This window comes from Cupressus sempervirens, chromosome 10 (assembly GCF_028749045.1).
Source record: "Cupressus sempervirens isolate cs-2001-9-10 chromosome 10, ASM2874904v1, whole genome shotgun sequence".
Classification (NCBI taxonomy): Eukaryota; Viridiplantae; Streptophyta; class Pinopsida; order Cupressales; family Cupressaceae; genus Cupressus; species Cupressus sempervirens.
Window position 1 is genome coordinate 687613251 of NC_143127.1, and position 20629 is coordinate 687633879.

The window sequence follows — 20629 nt, forward strand, 5'->3', positions numbered from 1 at the left end:
TGTCACAAGGAGGATGGGTGTGAGAGGATAGGATATGGGTTGGTCAAAGGCTTGATGAGGGTGGTTGGGTATGTAAGAGTCGTGAGTGAGGATGTAAGAGCCATTTATGGCTTTGTAAGAGCATTCATGGCTTGGTGGTTGGGATATTTTGGGGGGAGACTTTGGTTTGGATTAGGAAAGTCTTAAGCTCATTTAGGATTGTGCAAATGATTAGGGGATGGGTTAGGATTAGATTAGGGATGTTAGAGATGGGGAAGTGGATGGTATTAATGAGGGTGGGTGAGTTAGTGGCTAAGCTTGGTTAGTATGGGTGGATGGGGTGGATTAGGCTAGATGGAGGATTAAGGATAGGTTAGGGGCTATTAGATTTGAGGGCTTTATTTATTAAAGTGATTTTAATAAATTTGGGATTTGGAATTAGATAGGAGAATAGGATTAATTGATAAATAATGGGTTATTTGATTTATCAATTAGGACTATAGATGATTAATTAAATTAATCAGCTAGGGAATGGCAAAGGATTAATTAAATAGGAATTTAATTAATGATGCCTTTAGAGATAGCTAAATAAGATTATCAAAGCGGTGTAATCAAATTTAGGTGTCTACAGGGAGCGCCTATTTTTTCAAAATATTAGGTGGGGATAGAGATGGTCTGAGGTTGGGAGGTTAAGCTTAAGTCAATGCTTCTCCTCTTACCGAAAGTTGAGGCTTTCACAATGAGTTAAAGAAATGCTAGTTACTTCCTGTATGTTTTCTTCTTTCCACTCCTATTATGCATTTATATTCTTCTTGTAACTAATCATGTATTTACTTTACTATATGGAAGGAAAAATAGGAAATCGTTATTTCAGTTAATCATTATTTCAATTACTTTAGTTAATCTTTATTTCAATACTTTAGTGAATCGTTATTTCAGTTACTTCAGTTAATTGTTATTTTAGTACTTCAGTTAATCATTATTCAGTTACTTTAGTTAATTGTTATTTCAGTTGAATGGTTATCCTAGTTAATCATTAGTAGTTAAATAAGTTATTGTCTCATGAAAAGGATTTAAGAATGTTTTGTTTCGAAAGTTGGTTGAAGAAAACTCTTTCATTTCTATGTGAAACCAAATATTAGTTCTTCTTTATTTTCTTATGAAAATCCATTTGTTACACATAAGATCATTGTTTTTTGTGTCCAAGATTCAAAACTTTTCAACCTACTTCGATGAGCCATGACACTAAGGTGACCAATATGCAATTGTAACAAAAATAACAACCTTAGCGTATTTAAACAAATAATCACAATTCATCTGTCTTGCAAAAATGATTGAAGATCCATTAGAATCAAAATTTGATAACACGTAAATGATCATTATAAAGAAGGATGATGAATGAGCCTAACAAGGTGACTTACTAAAAATATATGCTCCCTCCAAGATTCTTGGAGCCCAAACTAGAAGCCAAAGAGAGAGAGAGAGAGAGAGAGAGAGAGAGAGAGAGAGAGAGAACATCATTCAACTCCTCAATTCATCTGAGCTCATCACAACCATCCATTGACTTACTACAAACAATAAGTCCTACCAAACATAGCCATGACCCTTAATAAGGTCCTCTAATCACTAATATTAGCCTACAAGGACTTAGTCATAGGCTAAATCCGTCTACTATCATGATCAAACTAAATAAGGGACATTACATTTACATATGGGCCGATTTTTCATGATTTTTATTTTTATTTTCTTATTGATCAACTTAGGACTAACTTGCATCAACTTTATTATGAGACTCAGGGTTAAAAAGAACCAAAATAGACATGAAAAGGGTGAGATTGTTCTTTTTACAATTTTGAAAATGTAGATACTAAATACCATTTTATTCTTGAATGCTTGCATTTACAAATTTATGAATATTTTAACAACTAATTCTCACATAATTTATTGAGCAAAGAGTACATTAAGAAATTAGGCACACTCACTATCATCTTACATAGAAAAATAATTGATTTTTTTAATTCAAGAGTGTGTCCCATAAACAATGTTTAGCGTCATAGACATTAAAATCACCTTCGTCGTCTATATGATTTTACAATTGCGTCTTTACTTCACAATATAAATATAATATAATATAATATAATATAATAATAATAATAATAATAATATTGACCATGATTAGGCCCCATTTGGTTGCTGAAGACGAGGGCCAAAATCGGGTTATCAGGGCTAAAATTGGGTTTTGGAGAAAAAAATGGACGTTTGGTTGCTTAAATTTATAATCTAGTTTTCACTTTCATCTTTAAATTTTTGGACAAAACTGGATGATGCATCTTCCAACAAAAAGATGGAATTTGAAATTAAAACTGGGTTTTGAGTTTTATGAATGTTTTTTTAATAAAATCGGGGAGTTTGCAATTTTTTGCGGGCAAGGTTGATTTTGCTAAGCGAGTTTCTATATTCATTGCACATGTTGTTTGATTGACATTTTTTTTAATGTTTAATGTTTGATTGACATTTGTATTTTTTAATGTTTAATGTTTATCTAATATTAAATATAGTTTATTTATTATTATTTCAATTTATACGTAATGTTAAAAGTAATAAATTCAAGTTTTTTTCCTCTTATTTATTATTTATTTATTTTTGTTTAGTTAATCTAATTATCAATACATTTCGTTTTATATTTTTAAAATGATGAAGTTAAATTAGTATTTTTGTTTTATAAATTTAATATTTTTAAAATTAAAAATTAGTTTTATTTGTATTTATTTTTAAAATGTGATATTCTTCTATAAAAAATTCAAATCTATGTTCTAATGTTAAACTATTTTAATTGAACTTTTTTGAACTTTTTAACTTTGTCGAACTTCATAGTAATCGAACTTGAACTCGAACTCGAACTCGAATCTTGTGACTTTGTTTTTGACCGACAGTTATGGGTTTCTCTCGATGATGGGCAACTTTGATCACATCTCCAATTCCAATTTCTAAATTGGCAACCAAATGCAGAATATGGATTTGTATATTCATCTACGGTGTCAACCAAACAGTGCACTGTTTTCCCAAAACACAAAACCAGGTTTTGAAAAACCTGATTATGAGATAATAAAGGTTATGAGATAATAAGGTTTTGAGGTCCAACCAAACGGGGCCTTAGTGAACTTTCTTTTTTTCTCGGAAGTCTTCTATTCTGGACTGGCGGAAAGTTTTCAAGTCAGGCGCAAGTGTTTTCAGCTGTAGAATATATATCGCGGCAGTTTGATTGCGGGTCGAGGAACTGAGATATGGCTACCATTGTGGTGCGGAATTTGGCTGCAGTTTTATCCTCTTCGGCTTTAAGTAAGCATTTGCTCAAATATAACCGTTTATCCCTAGTTATTTTGGATTTTATGTCAACTATATGTATGACTGGTTTCCGGCATGCCGTCTTAGCACCCGAACCTGATGATCTACTAAACACTCTATGCTCAAGAGTTCGAACAGCAAAGGCATTTTGTTCCTCCACTTATAGTTTGTGATTTTGGAGAATCCTAGAATACAATAGGAATGATCTTAAAAAATTAAGCATATTTGGTTAAGATAGAAAATGTTATTAGTAAGCCCAGGTCAAATTTCCTTAGCAATAAGGTGGCTTATAGGTTCAGTTGGCACGTTTTCTTGAAATCGAGTACGCATGGGGCGAATGCCTGTGTATAGAGAGTCACGTTGCTTGTAAGACTTAAGACGATAACCCCATCGTGCTATCGGTTGCATTGAAATGCGACGACTCTTACAAGTTTTAGGGATATAGCACACGTATAATTATGGGTTTCACTAGAGTATCGGGAATGTTTACAAGCCCAAAATCTCCGGATATGACAAGCGCAGCATACCACGGGGTAAACTAAAGTTTGATGATGTCTTACAAGTTTCAAGGATGGTGCACAGACAGAATCATTGGTTTTACTAAGAATGGCACGAATATTTTCAAGTCTTTTTTTTCTATTAGTAACAGTTTACGAATACATGATGGATATCATACGACTTCAATCATCATCATCTGTCAAAAATAAGATCTCACCGAACTATATCAGCAGTACGATCAAGAGCTATACCAACATTAACCTATTAGATTACATAACATATACTCGATCAAGTTTATGTAAAACAAAATAAAAGAGCTCTGGTCATCAGTTCCATGACTCCACTATATTGTTACTTCCTCTAGCCTGATTAGTCCCGAAAGCATCCAGAGGTGGATCAATAACTGGTGCTGCCACATGGTTCCAGCTCAGTGCATCCTGTTGTTTTGGCTCTTTGTTCATTGACTCAACCTCAGCACTGGTGATTTGATTGTCCTGTAACACTTGCTCTAGTGCTTTTAGTTCCTCTTGGTCCAAGATTCCTTTATATGCATGAAAGAAGTGGGCTGATCTGACGATCACTCCTCTAGAATCAATAACCCGCTCTTTGGTAGCTTGATTACAATGGAGACCTGTGTCATGATAAAAAGATGAGTGAGTTTATCATTAAACTCTGTAAGCCTTCTCCTCTTATGCTGGAAAACCTCTTCATTCCTTTTGGACCACAAAAACCATAGAATTTCATAGAACAAGATGGACCAAAACTCATTAAGTTTATCATCAAAATTTCCACAAATCCAGCTAAAACTTTAACCAAAGATAACCGAGGAGAAATATTCCATCTCACAGGCCGACCAAGGAAGAGGGACCACACCCGGGAGGCATAAGAACATTCAAAGAAGATACGATTCACAGTCTCAGCAACATTACATACAGAACAACAAACAGGATCACAGCCCAAGGAAATAAGAACATCCCCTACAGCAATATTCTTCAGGAGGATCTGCTACCTAAGACAAGCTTTCTTTGGCTTACACAGGTTTTTCGGTTTTCCACATCCTACTCAATACAAAAGGCCACCTAGACTCAGACCAATGACACCCCCGATACACATTAATCCATGCAATGATTTATGTCTCATAACATACGATATATCAGCTTCACCTTAATCTCAAAGAATAGTGTTCCATTTTTCTAGTTTAACTGATCCATTAACTGATTATATGTTAAAATCTTAGTTACCGGATTCGTGCCATAGAGGCCGGATCCGGATTCGGGTCCGATCCGGATCCAGATTCGTGCCTAGATTCGTGCAGATCCGGGCAGGATCCTTGTTTTACATAGTGGATTCGTCCGGATTCATGGCCCACGAATCCTGACGAATCCACTGTGTAAAACAAGGATCCTGCCCGGATCTGCACGAATCCAGGCACGAATCCTCAAGGATCCAGCGTGAATCCTCAAGGATCGACAAGTTTAAGTGAGTCTAAGTTATTTAATATGACTTTTTTAAATATATTTTTTTGCTTTCTAGTGCTAAAATGACCTTTTTATGCATTATATATACTAATAAATGAGAGAAACAAATACATACATACATACATACATACATACATACATACATACATACATACATACATACATATATATATATATATATATATATATATATATATATATATATATATATATATATATCTGTTACTAGTTGGGGCTTGGGCAAGATCAGTAATATATATATATATATATATATATATATATATATATATATATATATATATATATATATATATATATATATATATATATATATATATATATATTCACGAATCCCCCACGAATCCTAATCGGGGAAAAAAAAAATCACGAATCCACGGATCCGATTCACGTGCCCAAATCGGATTCGTATCCCGAATCGGTAACTAAGGTTAAAATTGTCCCCGGAAAAAGGATCCAACACCCTTGCTGATCAAAGAAAAAGTGTTCTTGTGAGATGGTGGAATGTCATACTTGTAGCACAACTCTTCCCAAGAACATACCTGCTTATTCACCATGACATGCTCAATGGATTTAATGCCCAAAGAAAACTGAGCTTTAGCTGAACAACATTGATTAAGTGCCAAAGGCTCATCATTCAGAACAATCCCTTGCCAAATAGACCTATCCACTGAATAATTGGGAAGATGTCCAATGGCCTCTATACAGGTCAAAAGATTCTTTACTCTAGACCATGCCTTCCATATTGAAACGAAAATAGGAGATTCAAAAGTTCTTGTCTCAAAACTGCCCAAAAGTGCATCATGAAAGTTGTTTTCTTTGCAAAATTTACCTTTTTTGGGTTTTGATAGAGATGTTATTCCTAATAAGGATTTTCCACGGTTCATTGCCATTCAGATGCTTATAAATCCACTTAGAGGTCAGAGCCATGCCATGTGCTTTCAAGTCCCTCAATCCAAACCCCTCCAAATCCTTTGGAACACAACACCAGTCCCAAGAGACATTGCGCATCTTGTGTTTCACTTGTCAATCAAACTAGAGAAAGCACCTTAGAATCCTTTCCAATTTATTGTAATATCTCACCCAGATATCCTTTTCAGTTTTTCTTCATTTAAATTTTCAGAATCATATACCAAAATAAAATTGTTTTTGTATTATAAACCAACAATATAATACATATCCAATCATAAAAATAGTGATAATAGTAAGATTGGATAACCAAAAAACAACCTGAAAAGCAATTGTGAACTCTATTGCGAATTCACCATAACAGATGAATTGCGGCTATGTCCAATCCACCCAAAAGGATCTGAGGGTTTGCGACCTCAGATTCTTGAAAGAAGCTGAAGCTTCCTAATTTCTCCACGAGAAATCTCAAACCAAATCAGTATCCAAGAATGATGAAATTGAACTCCTCATCCTTTTATGCTCAAACGATGACCTTTAAGTTTCCTTCTCTCAACCTTTCACCTTTTCCTCCTTGTTATGCTTAACCCACTTTATAATATAAATTGACCACTTTTTTAAGTTTGCATTAAGCTCCGTTAAGCCAAAATTAATATTTTATGCATTTGGCTTTAGAATTCCTAATGTCCCAAAAAGGGAACATTACAAGTCCTCCCTCCTTGAGATTGCTTGTCCTTAAGCAAGCGGTGCTAGGATCCCATATAAATCTGCAAGTTGGCTTGTAGCCTAATCTGAAAATTACTGCTACACCCATCCGCGACACTAGTCTGATTAAAACTGCTCCAGGCCCAAAACTGTGCAGCCACTCATCAATGCACTGCTGGAGTAAAGCACCAATCATACCAATACCAGGATCTTGCACTATTATACTACCACGACCATCAAATATGAGTAGATAAAGATGTCTCGAGGATCTACTAATATTGGACAACTTTCCAACTGTGAGTGATCTCCCATGGAAATGCATACTAAACTCCATCATAACTGTCTATCCTAAATTACTGATGAAAGAATCAAACTGCTCAATACCTGAAATCACTACCAAAGGTGTAGAGAGGCCATACATTTGGTTATCAGTTTGAAATACACCTAGGTACATCATTGTCATGAGTAAAGAAATGACTAAAAATCCATCCCGTATGATCAAATTATAACTCCCATCAATTCTCAACCATGAACTATTCAGTTGGTGAAGCAAGGAATCTATCCAACTCATGTGTAAGTCAGAAATTGAAACCATGTATAAGTTGATCGGAGAATGAGAAACAATGCTAAATCTGAAAATCAGGTCACCACACCAATCCTGTGAACCAAACTCACTGCTAGGAACTGCAATTGGGTCCCACATCCTCCAGTCACAATTATTGTCGTCATGGGAATCTGAAAGATCATTTGCACCCAGCTCAAAGAGTGGATTATCAAATGTCCAATCAGCATACACCTAAAACAAGTAATTGATGCAGGAGCATCCGCGTTGATGTGTTAACTATCGGATGCCAGTTTTGAATCTGCCAGTATATGTTGTGTTAACCCATATTTTCCATATGTCAGATGTCATGTTATTCGAGCACATAGGACCTGTTAGTGGTAGTCAAAGCATTTAGTGTGGGATTTTGAAATTCCAAAATATCTAGACTTAGGCGCCCAATTTTGAATTTCAAGTTGGTTTGGGCGCTCAAATTACTATGCCATCTTAAATATCTAGGGCGTATCTTCTAAGTTAGTTTTTGGTATAGAGTTTGCTGGAGAGTTTTTGGCAAGAAGAAAGAAAAGGAAAAGCTTGTTGGTGACAACACATTGCAGAAGAGGAAGTTGAGTACTAGGAGAGAGAGCTTAAAAGCAAGGGAATAAAGAGTATGCAAAGTGTTTGACAATATTCCTTGAGTGCAAAAATCTTCAATTCTTACACATACTCCAACAAGGGGTATTACAATGGTATAAGAGCTAAGATCTTGCCAGCCTTTGAGTTCGAATTCAGTTACATTTGATGCAAATTAGTGAGAGACACGAGATACATTGCAAGAGAAAGTAAAGGCAAAAGCAGTGGGCACAACCTTATCCTAAAGAGGATACACTTTCAACAGCTATAGCAGCAAGATAGAGTAATTTTGGTAGTGGTTGAGCAAGTAGGATGAGTGAAAGAGTAATAGCCCTCAAAAAAATGAAGTTGAGAATAATCTCCGCACATTTGTAGAACAACAATCACAATTCTTCCAACAGCAACAACAAATGTAGCAGCAAATGTTTGCTCATCAAATACAAATGTTACAACAATTTCAGGATAATATTGTTGCAGCTATGGGATGATTGAGAATGGATCATTCCAGGTCGAGGACTAGGAGTGTTAGTAGTGGTGGTCAAAGCAATGCAAGGGAAGCTACTTCAGACATACCTCTGAGGCCTACAGTCGTACCTAAGAGAGAGGATATACATTCAAAAGAAGAAGAGGTTACAGATGATTTTTTGATGTAAGAACAACAATCAACCTAAATCAATAAATGAACTAGAAGATGGAAAGAGGATATGAAGGGTAAAAAAGAGCACAAGGAATTCAAAGATGCAATGAACAAAGTTTCCCTTCCTAATTTCGATGGCAATAGAAGGATGATGGCACAACCATGGGTACATAATTTATATACTTTTCTTACACTCAAGCTCATGAGTGAAGAAAAAGCTATTCAATTTGCCACAATGCATTTGGAGGATGTGGCCTATGATTGGTGGCACCATGGACTAGTATTATAGAAGCATAATATGATTACCTCCTATGATGAGTTCACTTGTAAAGTCATCACTAGATTTGACAAGAAAGATATAGTGGTCCATTGTAGGATTTGACTCAGTTAAGACATGAGGGTGGAGTAGATGCCTACTTTAATGGGCTCCAAAAGATTGTTGTCATGGTTCTTGATATACCTTAAACTAGGGTTGTCATGGGATTGAGTGACAGGTTGCATGGATTGGTCAAGGTTCATAGGCCTAAGACATTGGATGGTGTTACTGAGCTTGCACTTGACTTGGACACATATCATGTTCCTAGTCAAAGTCAAAAGAAGAGTTTTAAAGGGTAATCTATGAAGCATAAGACATTTAGTCGGCCCAAGATTGGTTCGTCTTCAACAATCAGCGATAAAAGGAACGAACTCAAAAGAAATAAGTTGTGTTTCATGTGTAAACAACCACGGGAACCAGGACATAGATACCTTGGGAAAGGTAAGGGACATCTTATAGAAGACATGTCAGGTGATGATAGGATCGTTAGTATAGATTCAAAAAGTGAGGAGTTTGAAGAGGAACCTCATATTGAGTAGGAAGAGCCAGTGGATACTAAGCAAGTTACCATTGCTTCACTTTCTGAGGTTCCAACATATCATTCCTTTCGTGTGAAAGGAGTTCATAATGGACAATGAGTTGTATGTTTGGTTGACAATTGTATGAGGAGGAGACAGAGAAACCAATTAAGGAGTTACTTAAGATGGGACATATTCGATCTTCATTTATCCCCTTTGCTTCTTTAGTTGTCTTGGTGAAGAAGGACGAGACTTTGTAGATGTGCATTGATTATAGGGACTTGAACAAAAAACTATAAAAAATGGGTACCCTATACCTAGGATCGAAGAGCTACTAGATGAGTTATATGGGGCCATGTATTTCTCCAAGATTTATCTCAGATCAAGATATCACCAGATTTGTGTCCGTGCAGAGGATGTTCATAAGACTGCATTTAGATGCCACTTTGGACACTGAGTTTCTAGTTATACCATTTGGACCAACTAACATGCCTGCTACATTCTAGTCGTGCATGAATCACATATTCAATAAGGAGCTGCATAAGTTTGTCTTGGTATTCTTCGAAAACATTTTAATATACAATAAATCTTAGGAGCATCTTCGACACCTAGATGAGGTACTTGTCATCATTAAGGCTTAGTCATTGTTTGCTACAACATCCAAGTGTGAGTTTGGACTTAATGGGATTTTGTATTTGGATCACATGATTGGGGTTAATGGATTACAGGTACATAGGGAGAAGATTCGAGCTATACTGGATTGGCTGCAACTTAGGAATGTTTCAGATTTGAGAGGTTTTTTGGGACTCTAGTTGTTATGAGAGATTTGTGAAGGGGTTTTCACAGGGTTCAACACTGCTCGCAAAGCTTACTAGGAAAGGGGCATTTAGTTGGACATACGAGGCATAAGTAGTTTTTGATCGACTCAAGGAGGGTATGAGCTCTTGCCATGTATTGACATTACTGGATTTGACGCAACCGTTTGTTCTTGAGTGTAATGCTTCAGGAGAGGGCATATGAGCCGTATTAATGCAGAATTGTCTCCCTATTGCATTTGAGAGTAGGAAACTAGAGGTTGCAGAGAGGTTGTACTCCATCTACAATAAGGATATTTTGGCCATCATGCATCCATTGGACAAATTCAAGCAGTATCTAGTGGGTGGAAACTTGTGGTTAGGACAAACCACAATAGTTTGAGACACTTCTTGGAGTAGAAAGACCTTAATGAGCGGCAACAAAAATGGGTCATCAAGATATAGGCCTATGGTTTTGACACTAAGGGCAAAAAGAATGTTGTTGTCAATGCACTATCTAGGAGACCTACCCTCTACTCCTTGAGTGAGATATCAACAGATTGGAAGTCATAGCTTTTATTTGAATATTCCAAGTCTAAGTTTGCATGCGACATCATGGATGTCTTGACTCAGGATTATAAATACAAAGTTGTTGATGATGTGATCTATTATAAGAACAGGATATTCTTGGTTCTTGAGTTCAAATCAAAGTAGCAGATATTACGAGCTATTCATGGCACACCTACTGTAAGGCATCCTGGTTTCTTAAAAACCTATCGTCAGATCAAAGAGAGATTATGATGGAAGAGTCTTAAGGATGATGTCATGCAATATGTTAGGGAGTGTTTGGCTTGTTAGCAGAACAGGTTTGAGCATACTTTCCCAACAAGTCTATGCTATACCTTCAGATTATTCAACACTACTAGTGGCAAAATTGTTCTTTTGAGAGGTATTCTGTTTGCATGGCCTTCCCAAGTCCATAGTCAATGGTCGGGATAATAGGTCTCTTAGTGCATTTTGGTAGGACCTTTTCTAGTTATTTGTTACAGAGTTGACACCAAGTACTAACTATCACCTTCAGATAGATCGATAGACAAAGATTGTCAACAAGTGGGTTGAGGGTTATCTTCACAATTTTGTGGCAGGTTATTAACGTGCTTGGATTCAGCGGTTGCATTTAGGAGAATTGTTATAATACCACCTATCATATGTCAATTGGCATCTCTCGTTTCAAGGTGTTGTATAGATAAGATGTATTATCTTGTATGGACTTAGCCTTTGGTGACAATTGAACTCCTAGAGCCAAGTAGCTGATACAAGATACTCAGGACATCCTTAAGGTACTCAAGGATAATGTTCAACAAGCCCATAATCAACAAAATATATATGCTGATATACACTGTGAGGAAATGACCTTTGCGGTGGATGACTTAGTTTTCCTGCGCCTTCAACGATATAGACAGAGTACATTGCAGAGGAGTGGTGCAAAAAATGTTAAACCTAGGTTTTATGGTCCCTACATAATTGTGAGAGAGTTGGAGAGGTAGCATATGAGCTTGAGTTACCAGCAAGTAGCAAGATTCACAATGCCTTTCATTTATCATGCCTCAAAAAGGCATTGGTTCAGTGTGTGGTTGCTTCTCCAGTCCTTCTCCGTTTGGCTGAGGAAGGAATTTTGATACTTGAGCCTTAGTCCATTTTTGATATGAGGGAGCACAAGTTGCATAACAAGGTGATTAGAGAGTATCTCATTAGATAGAGGGACATGCCATTTGAGAATGCAATATGGGAAGGAGAGAAAATACTTCAGCATCCTAATTTGCTATTGCTTGAGGGCAAGCAATCCTGGGAAGGGAGGACTATAATGTCCCTATTCTGAGAATGACAGCATGGAAGCACAAACTAGTGCATTCACCATTCCCATGAGCTAGTCATTTTGGTGAGAGAATGTATTCTTGGCCAAGAGAACATTATTTTGAGATTTTTTTTTAGATCGGTAATGGGCCAAAGCCTAGATTAATTATTATTATTTGTTATAATTAATAATTATTATGTGTTAAGTTTGAGTAGACTTGAACCCAAGACCTCTTACATGAGAGGCTCATAAGTTACCGTTGTGTTGTAGGCTCTTGCCTATTATTTTGATGATTTTAAAAATAAGGAAAGATAGGAATGTGGTGTAATATTTAATTAATTTATGAAAGTGACTATAATCAAATATATCATAAAGTCACTTAAGTTTACAATATCTTTTATCCCACATTGACAAGATAGGTGAGTAGGGTTCTTTTGAAAAAGTATAAATAGAAGCTCGGGCTTGGCTTTTATCATCGTATGTTGGAATTATTTTACTTATTGATAATTTTCTCTTGGCTGGAACTAAGTTGCAACTGGATCAAGGTGATGCACCCTTGGTTATTACTTATTAGGGTTTGGTGGTTACCCCTTTCCCAAATTGAGAGGTGGATGCAATCGGTGTTCATCATAGAGTTTATTGGAGGCAATTTTAGGAGGATTTTTATGTGACAAAAGTCTACAATTTTGTTTCGGTTGCATGTCAGCCATGAAGGATCTTGCATTTTCATTCATAGCTCATCATTGAAGGATCAAAACTTTGTGGTTATTTGAGGGATCAATAAGTCTACAAGTAAGTCTTCTTTTCTTAACACGTTTAACTGGTTGCATAAGGAACAGAATGGTGAAACCTACATGCATGGCTTCTATCTGTATTAGATGTTGTTATAGTCATAATGCTATCAATGATGAATTTGAAATTTGTTTTCTCTGTAAGTGTTGGTTTGATGGTAATGTTTTCTTCATTATTATTACAGTTATTGCACGTTTAGTTGTTTTTGCTCTCTTCTTAAGCTAGTTTTCAAATTTCTTATTTCTCATAGACATTTATTGACTTTTCATCTTGTAGTTATTGCTGACTGTTTGTGGCCTTATTCAGGATATGAACTGCTAGCAAACTGCGTCTGGAGGGTTTGTCACCACCCCGTGTTATTCAGAAAATTTTATGATAAGGGGAAGTTTGATCCAACAGACTTAACGTAAGTACTAATATAAATGGTTTCCTTTAGTTATAATGTCAGTAGATTTTTCAGTTTGAATTTTGTCAAAATATCTAGAGATTCATCTTGTTGAGAAGCAAAAGTTCATGCAAAACTCCTTGTTCCTAAGATGCAATCCTCTGTATATTGTCAAAGTGATGCTTATCAAAGAATCACCAGCTTCGTGGAGTGCTGCCAATAGATAAATGCAAAAATCAATAATCCATGTACCGATGAGTAATCACATGATTCATGAAAACCATCAAACCTTCGATTATTTGTGTATCAATTAGGCCTATCTGATCATTTAATTAATTGGTATTAGATCAAATGAATCATAAATACAGTATTTAACATTAGATCATCAGATTGGCATCATTATCACATCAAAATGTAACGTCAATAAAACATTTTGTTCTGGTCACTGTCCAAAATCTGTCTGGTTCTAAGATGAAGGTTGTAATGAACAAAGACTATCGATCATTTAGTCTCTCCACAGATAGTCTATTTCATCTTTTCGAGTGAATGTGGTCGAACATACTCTAGTTGCACTCACAGCACAAATCACATCATGGCTGACTCAATATGTAGGTGACAATTTTCTGAAGGTTTGGGGCTGTAGGCCAAAATTTTGTCACCATTTAATCTGAAATAAGGTAAAGAAAGATAATCAGTCTCATTTACAACTTTAAGGCTAGATTATAAAATCAAATTACGCAGTCAGCTTATATTTCTACCTCGCTGCAATTATATGCGAGCTGTTTTCCACATTTGGTTTCCAAAAATCGCTCTTGTTGCATTAGCAAATGTGTCCATTTTGTGCAGTGTAGCTATGGTATCAGTAGAAATCTGCTGTACCACTAAATATAGCCCACTAGGAACCTCTTTATCTGGCTTGAAATCAGTGCAGAAATGGAATGCCAGATTGAGGTAAAATGCAGCTTCATGGATGGGCCTGAAAAGCTAGCTATGCCATCTCCTATCAATTATCTCCCAAACGGGACCATACTTATGCTCAACTCCTCCTTGTATAGATCTAATGGCCTCCTTGGCCCTATCCATGCCTTCATATGTAACCCATAGAGGTTTTCAGCCCATCAACAATTCGTAGGAGAATTAGTATGGGCTCAGTGACTTGCAAATATTGTTAAACAAAAACAACTAAGTCACAATTATGCATGAAAATAAGCAAAATTGTAAAGATGTAAACAAAACAGAAATATGTATATAAATTAAAAGTAAATACTAAATATTAAACTGCAATAAATTTACCTGCATGATCTTTGCTCAAGGGGTACGTTAATGTGAGTTTTGTTCCACTACAACATGCAGAACCAAATACTCAATGTTTCAGAGTGAAACAACAAATACTCAATCATCTCTTGATATAAGGTCATCTCTCATGCTAAGCTTGAAACGTAAGATCATGAAATGAATTCAAGGTTCCATCAATTGTGGATACTCACTCAGTTAAAATAATGTGATTTGCTGGAAATCACTTAGGGGACTTACGTTGCTCATTCAATGATTTCAACTCTTACACTTATAAAGACTTGACTTCACAATGTGCAATGAAAATATAATTTGGTTTTCCAATTCTCACTTCAACTCAAACTCAAACTTTCTTCTACCCAGACTTCTACCTTTAACTATGAATGCAAGGAATCATGGATGAACTTGGAGCCTACTAGATTAGCTTAATCAACGGCTCCACCCATCTAGTGTAAGCTTTTAAGGAACATCGAATTGTTTTCAAATTGCTATCTCTCATTAATCCCATCAAATGCATGCAAACTAAAGATTGAGTATCAATTGATGTTTAAGTGCTTATAATCACCATCTTACCACACACGACAAACTTACAATTAGCAAGGGGCTAGTGGCACAAATTTGTTTGGGTCATGCCAACAACTTCTACAATTACTTTCATTTAACCAAACTACCTCAACATGAAAATTAGTCTTCTTGAAGTGAAAGATTTAGGAATCCTTGCAACACTTAAAAGTAATATTAAATAATTCACCATGAAGAGATGACAAACTATCCATTACTTTGATAAACATCATAGCAACAATCTGAATCTAACTTTGTAACTCCTTATAATGAGAAGGCCTTGGCTTTTTTAGATGTTCAATTACAATGAAGGGCCAAGATCGATCTAAGATCAAGGGTTGAGATTTCTTCCCACAAACCCTAATTAGGGGTATCAAATCTACAACCAATTACATGAAGGCACCAAATCATGGTCCAATAAGAAAATTACAATGACTTATCCAGCCAATGAGAAAAATGGACACTTGGCACGATGTGATTGTCTACTTTCTAATCTGGAGTTTTCTTTTTGGATGGACAGCTAGGTGCCTCCTCATCATCCTTATCTTGTAAATCTATTTAAGAACAGGTGTTTTGAATCGGGGCTTCTTGAAGGGACTGAGCAATTAAAACTGCAAATATTTCTTGCTCGATTGTTAGTAAGTATGTCTCCACATGTCAAACTTTGATTATCTCTTCCAAAAATATCAACTTGTGTGGATGAATGTGATGAATCTTGCTTTCAAATTTCTTTTCTGGAATTTCTTCCATCCTCTTTTCTTGTGACCCATCTTGAATTGACATTGTGAACCTTTTAATCTTCATCTTTGAACTTGAACACTTGAGATCTTGGTGATATCTTCATGTGGTGGGATCCATAATACAAGCTTGGATTTCAGGAGGAAATCCAATTTGATGAAAACTTCTCCTGCTTGTGAACCTAGATTTATTTCAAACCTTCTTTATCTCGTTTTGGATTTTCCTTGGATGGAATGAATTCCCTTTCCTATTTGGGATTTTCGAGCTTGGAGTTATGATCTTGAAACATTGCTCCTATAGCATCTCGTTGGAGTCTTGAGCACTCCCTAGCCCTCCTCGTTCCTCTTCTCTTCAATTCACCCTGCCAAAATTAAAGGAAGAAAGCATTATGTTCAAGACCTGGTGAACGAATGAAAGAAGCCTTAGAACTAACATGAATTGCAGCTTCTGTTTTAATTTTTAATCTCTTCCAAAATCCCTATTGAAATCTCCCTAATCTGAGACATGATTGCTTTCCAAAACATCTGAAGTTGACATCTGGTTGTAATTCTGAAATGATTTTGGTTAGAATCTGAACTTTGAATGAGCTTCGGACTGAAAGAGCAGTCTTAGATTCAGTCTTCTATTCCCCCCTTTAACCTCTAAGCTATGAATAGAATATTGCTGCTGTAAAGAACAGAGAGCAAATTGCTATTACCTAATGTCAAAATGAATTTGCTAAGGTGTTTTTATAGGAATGAAAGGCATTAGCACTGCAGGCCGGCCTGCAGGTAACTAGATCAATAAAAAATTAATTAGATTTAATTTCCTTCATCCTCACTAATGGCAGACTTGTTATAAGTGAATGACACTTTGTTTCGCTTAATTTCACAACTTCATTTAGTGTTTGCTTCTGCCATATGTAATGGGGCAGAAATACCAGGTTCATGGGAATAAAATTCCCAATAGAAGTTGGACCTCTGATGGGAAATCTTAGTCACAAGAAAGATTTCAAAGTCCACAAACCATTGAAATTGCATATTTTCCACACTACTACACTTAAAACTTCAGGTTGCCCATCATGCTACGCCCAAGGGTGCAGTTGGCGGGGAGGTGGGGTGGGGGTTGGAAATTTGGCCATGGTGGGAATTGTTTCTCAAGGAGGGTTGGATTTTGACCCTTCTTGGGAATTTTAAGTCGTTTCATAAAAAATGTCCCGGTCTACACCATTTGACTTGCCTGCCCAAGGGCCTAGTTGGCGGGGAGGGAGGCGGGGGTGGAAATTTTACCATGATGGGAATTATTTCCTGAGGGGTCAGATTTTGACACTTCTTGGGAAGTTTAAGTTGTTTCATAAAAAAATGTCGGAGGTCTACACCATCGAACTTGCCTGCCCAAGGGCCTAGTTGGCGGGGAGGGAGGTAGAGCTTGGATTTTTGGCCATGACGGGAATTATTTCCCGAGGGTCGGATTTTGACCCTTCTTGGGAATTTTAAGTCTTTTCATAAAATAATGTCCCAGGTCTACACCACCTGACTTGCCTACTTCATTCCAAGCTGCAAGCTTTCATCATGTTATGTATTAAGGGCTTGATTGAAGGGGGCATAATATTGCTCATGATGGGAATTAATTCTTGAGGAGGGTCAGGTTCCAAGTTGAAACATAATCACTTCCCATCCAAACTCGGCCCAATTTGTCATTCCTTTATCAGTTTTTGCCAAGTCTGCAACAATTTTTTTGTAAAGGCACTAAAGATCTCATTAAAATGGTAGGGAGGAATTTTGTATAGTTTGGGGAATATTTCCCAAAAAAGATTGGAACAGTCCCTTCTTGGGCAATTTTCTTGAAAATCTTGGTCAATTTCTACTATAACTTTTAGCCCTTCAGCCACTGTTCTCCAAATTTGTTGTATTTAACATTTTTTAACTGATGCTGAAGGAAATTGTCATCAAGAGGGGGCAAAATTTAGGAACGGACGAGGAATAATTCCTAGGGAGGGTAGGATTTCGGCCCAACTTGTGCTTATTAAGCCACTCCATCAAAATTTCTCAAAGTGTTAAAATGATCAGATCTGTCCCTATTTCATCTTATTTCACTCAAAGGAAAATGCAAGGCATGGCTAAGAGGCGGAAATCAGAGAGTTTTAGGACTGAATTCATGAAAATTAACGTTAGAGATTTTCCCTTAAAAAAAACCTCAACATCTTTCCTATCCAAAATTGTGACAACTCCCCTTAACTCATGGCATCTTGACCTCTGAACATCCCAATCAAGGGAAGACCTACTGGCAAAACGAAAAGAGTGGTTCACATTTGCAATGGGGCGATGGTGTGAAAACCTCACAACATCTAGCACCCCTAGAAATGAAAATGTTTTTGAACATTTCAGGGATAAAACTTGTCAAGAACCATTGATTAGTTCCACTCTCTTATCAAACAACTAGGAAATGTACTCAAAATTTAAGAAGCCAAAAGATGAGCTAAGAGTTTTCATCCTTAACTATCTACATGTGTGCAAGTGGTTTATTCCCTGCTTGATAAGAACTTAGAAAGCTTCTTAGATCCATTGGACTTAGCTATTTTAATTCCTTACTCCAAAAGCATCCTGGATAGATCTTTGTTGCCAGCCAGAGGTCTAAAGCACATATGAGGTTATAACTGTGGTCAACCACGTTGCTCTACCTTTAGTGATTTTATTTGGTAACACTTGTAGAGATATTGGCTCACCTAGAACCGAATTGCTTCATTTTTCTATTTTTCATTATTTTCTGTTTACCTTTTTCTTTCTGTGTTTTCTCATTTGATACTTCTTTTCTTTCTTTTTCAACCTTTTGTTTTGGCTTACAAGTACTGAAGCTTGTAAAGGGATTGGTAAACCATAGTGGCATTGGAGTATGTGTATGATTTTCACTAATCCCAATTTTACTTTGAAAACTCCCAAAGAACTCAGAGCATTTGAGTGTGAGTAAAATCTTGTTACCAAGAGACTCAAATACTCAAAACACAATCATGATCCATTCAAAATTTGGAACAAATCCACTTTGACTGATAAGGCTATTAGGAATCAAATCTCCAATCTAGGGAACCTCACAAAGAGATATCTAGGAAATATACCAAACAAGTCACTGGGAGAAATACTAGAGTGTGTTATCAACACCTCGCCTTTCTCACAAATTTGGATCCCTCAAACTAAGCTAACCAAGCTGACTTTGGATCTAAAGAAGACTACACAACTAAAGCCAATAACTACTAAACCACTTGGGTCAATGAATTATGGCAAACCTACAATTGACTCACTAAAGGGAATTAGACGACCCAACTGACTGAGTCACTAAATAGACCTCAAGTCAAATGACTTGAGTCAAATTCCTCTCCTGGTTCTACACATCAACTAAAGTAAGTAACAAACTGAAAATAAATTTACTCTAACCCTCTTGAACCAAGTGGTTTGTAATGTCCCTGTTTTCGAGTTGCATTAGAGTTAATGGATGTAGCCTATCATTGGGTCCTTTTAGGCTGATATTGGTGATTAGAGGACCTTGTTGTGGAGTTATTTAGCTCTCTAGTGGTCAATTGTGAGTTCTGGTTCCATTTTGAGGGGCTTACTATTTATAGTAAGTCAATGGATGATTCCAATGAGCACAAATGATTTAGAGTTGTATGATGCTTTTAGATGTTACTTTTGGCTTTTGGCATTTGGTTTGGGCTCCAAGATTCTTCGAGGGGGAGTCTATTTTTGGAAGTCACCTAGTTAGGACCATTCATCATTTTTATCGTCGGGATCACTCCGGTGCTATCAGATTTTCAATTCCAGTGCTGCTAGGCCATTTTCACAAGTTGAGTTCACAATTGGTTATAATTTTATTTTATTTACTGAGGTTCCTATTTTAACTGAAATTGTTTAATGAACACCTTAGTGTTATAGCTCGTTGGAATCGAGATGAAAAGTTTTAAATCACGGGCACATGAAACAAGGACCTTGTGTTTCAAGATATCATTATATCAATGTAAAGGTTATTTTTGGAGCAATGGGGGAGTTTAAATTAATAAAGTGACTTTATTATTTGTCAACTTTAAGTTATAACATAAAGTTGCTTTATGAGAAATGAAGGCTTTTAAGTGAAAAGTGTAAACATAAAACCACTAGCCATTTGGCGTGAAGGAGAAGCCATTTGAATTGAAATATTATAAATGAAAGCTCTTGGAGATGGATATGCATTCTTTAGCATTTGTTTTTTGGTATTGAGTAATTTCAAGGGTGTGAGCTTGCTGGAGAACAGTTTTCTCTTGGTGAGATAGCACTTTGAATTGGTTATGTTTTGCTAATGAATTGTGCAAAAGTCTGATAATTTACCCACTGAATTGATTTGTGATGTGCAAGGAGTTGTTCCCATTTTTCTGTTATATTACTGGCTTTTGGCCAGCTATAAGCTTTGAGAATCTCAGAGATATTTGCATGGAGTTTGGTGTCAATACTTGTGCATAGACATGAAGAGAAAGAGGCTACTATTACATACAAAGAAGCAATATTCTGGTTTGAAGGCTGTGTTAAGATTCATAGTGGCATCGTGGGTATGTGAAGGATCACAACTCTAGACATGCGTTTCATTTACTAGAGGGTCTTTGTCATTGCTGGGCAGATCCTGACCATTATTCTTCA

General features: G+C 36.4%; 1 protein-coding gene across 5 annotated transcripts in view; it reads left to right on the forward strand.

Moving 5' to 3' along the window:
* Nucleotides 1–2999: 2999 nt before the first annotated feature.
* Nucleotides 3000–20629, forward strand: part of ATSUV3 (ATP-dependent RNA helicase) — a 232967-nt gene continuing 215337 nt past the window's right edge. For 4 of the 5 annotated variants that reach the window (XM_089803964.1, XM_089803967.1, XM_089803966.1 and 1 more), the window contains exons 1-2: nucleotides 3108–3318; nucleotides 13322–13421. In XM_089803964.1, the coding sequence (XP_089660090.1) occupies nucleotides 3264–3318; nucleotides 13322–13421 (155 nt within the window). In that variant the 5' untranslated portion in view covers nucleotides 3108–3263. Of the gene's footprint in view, nucleotides 3319–13321; nucleotides 13422–20629 lie in introns of all 5 variants that reach the window. The other variant, XM_089803965.1, reaches the window with a different exon arrangement.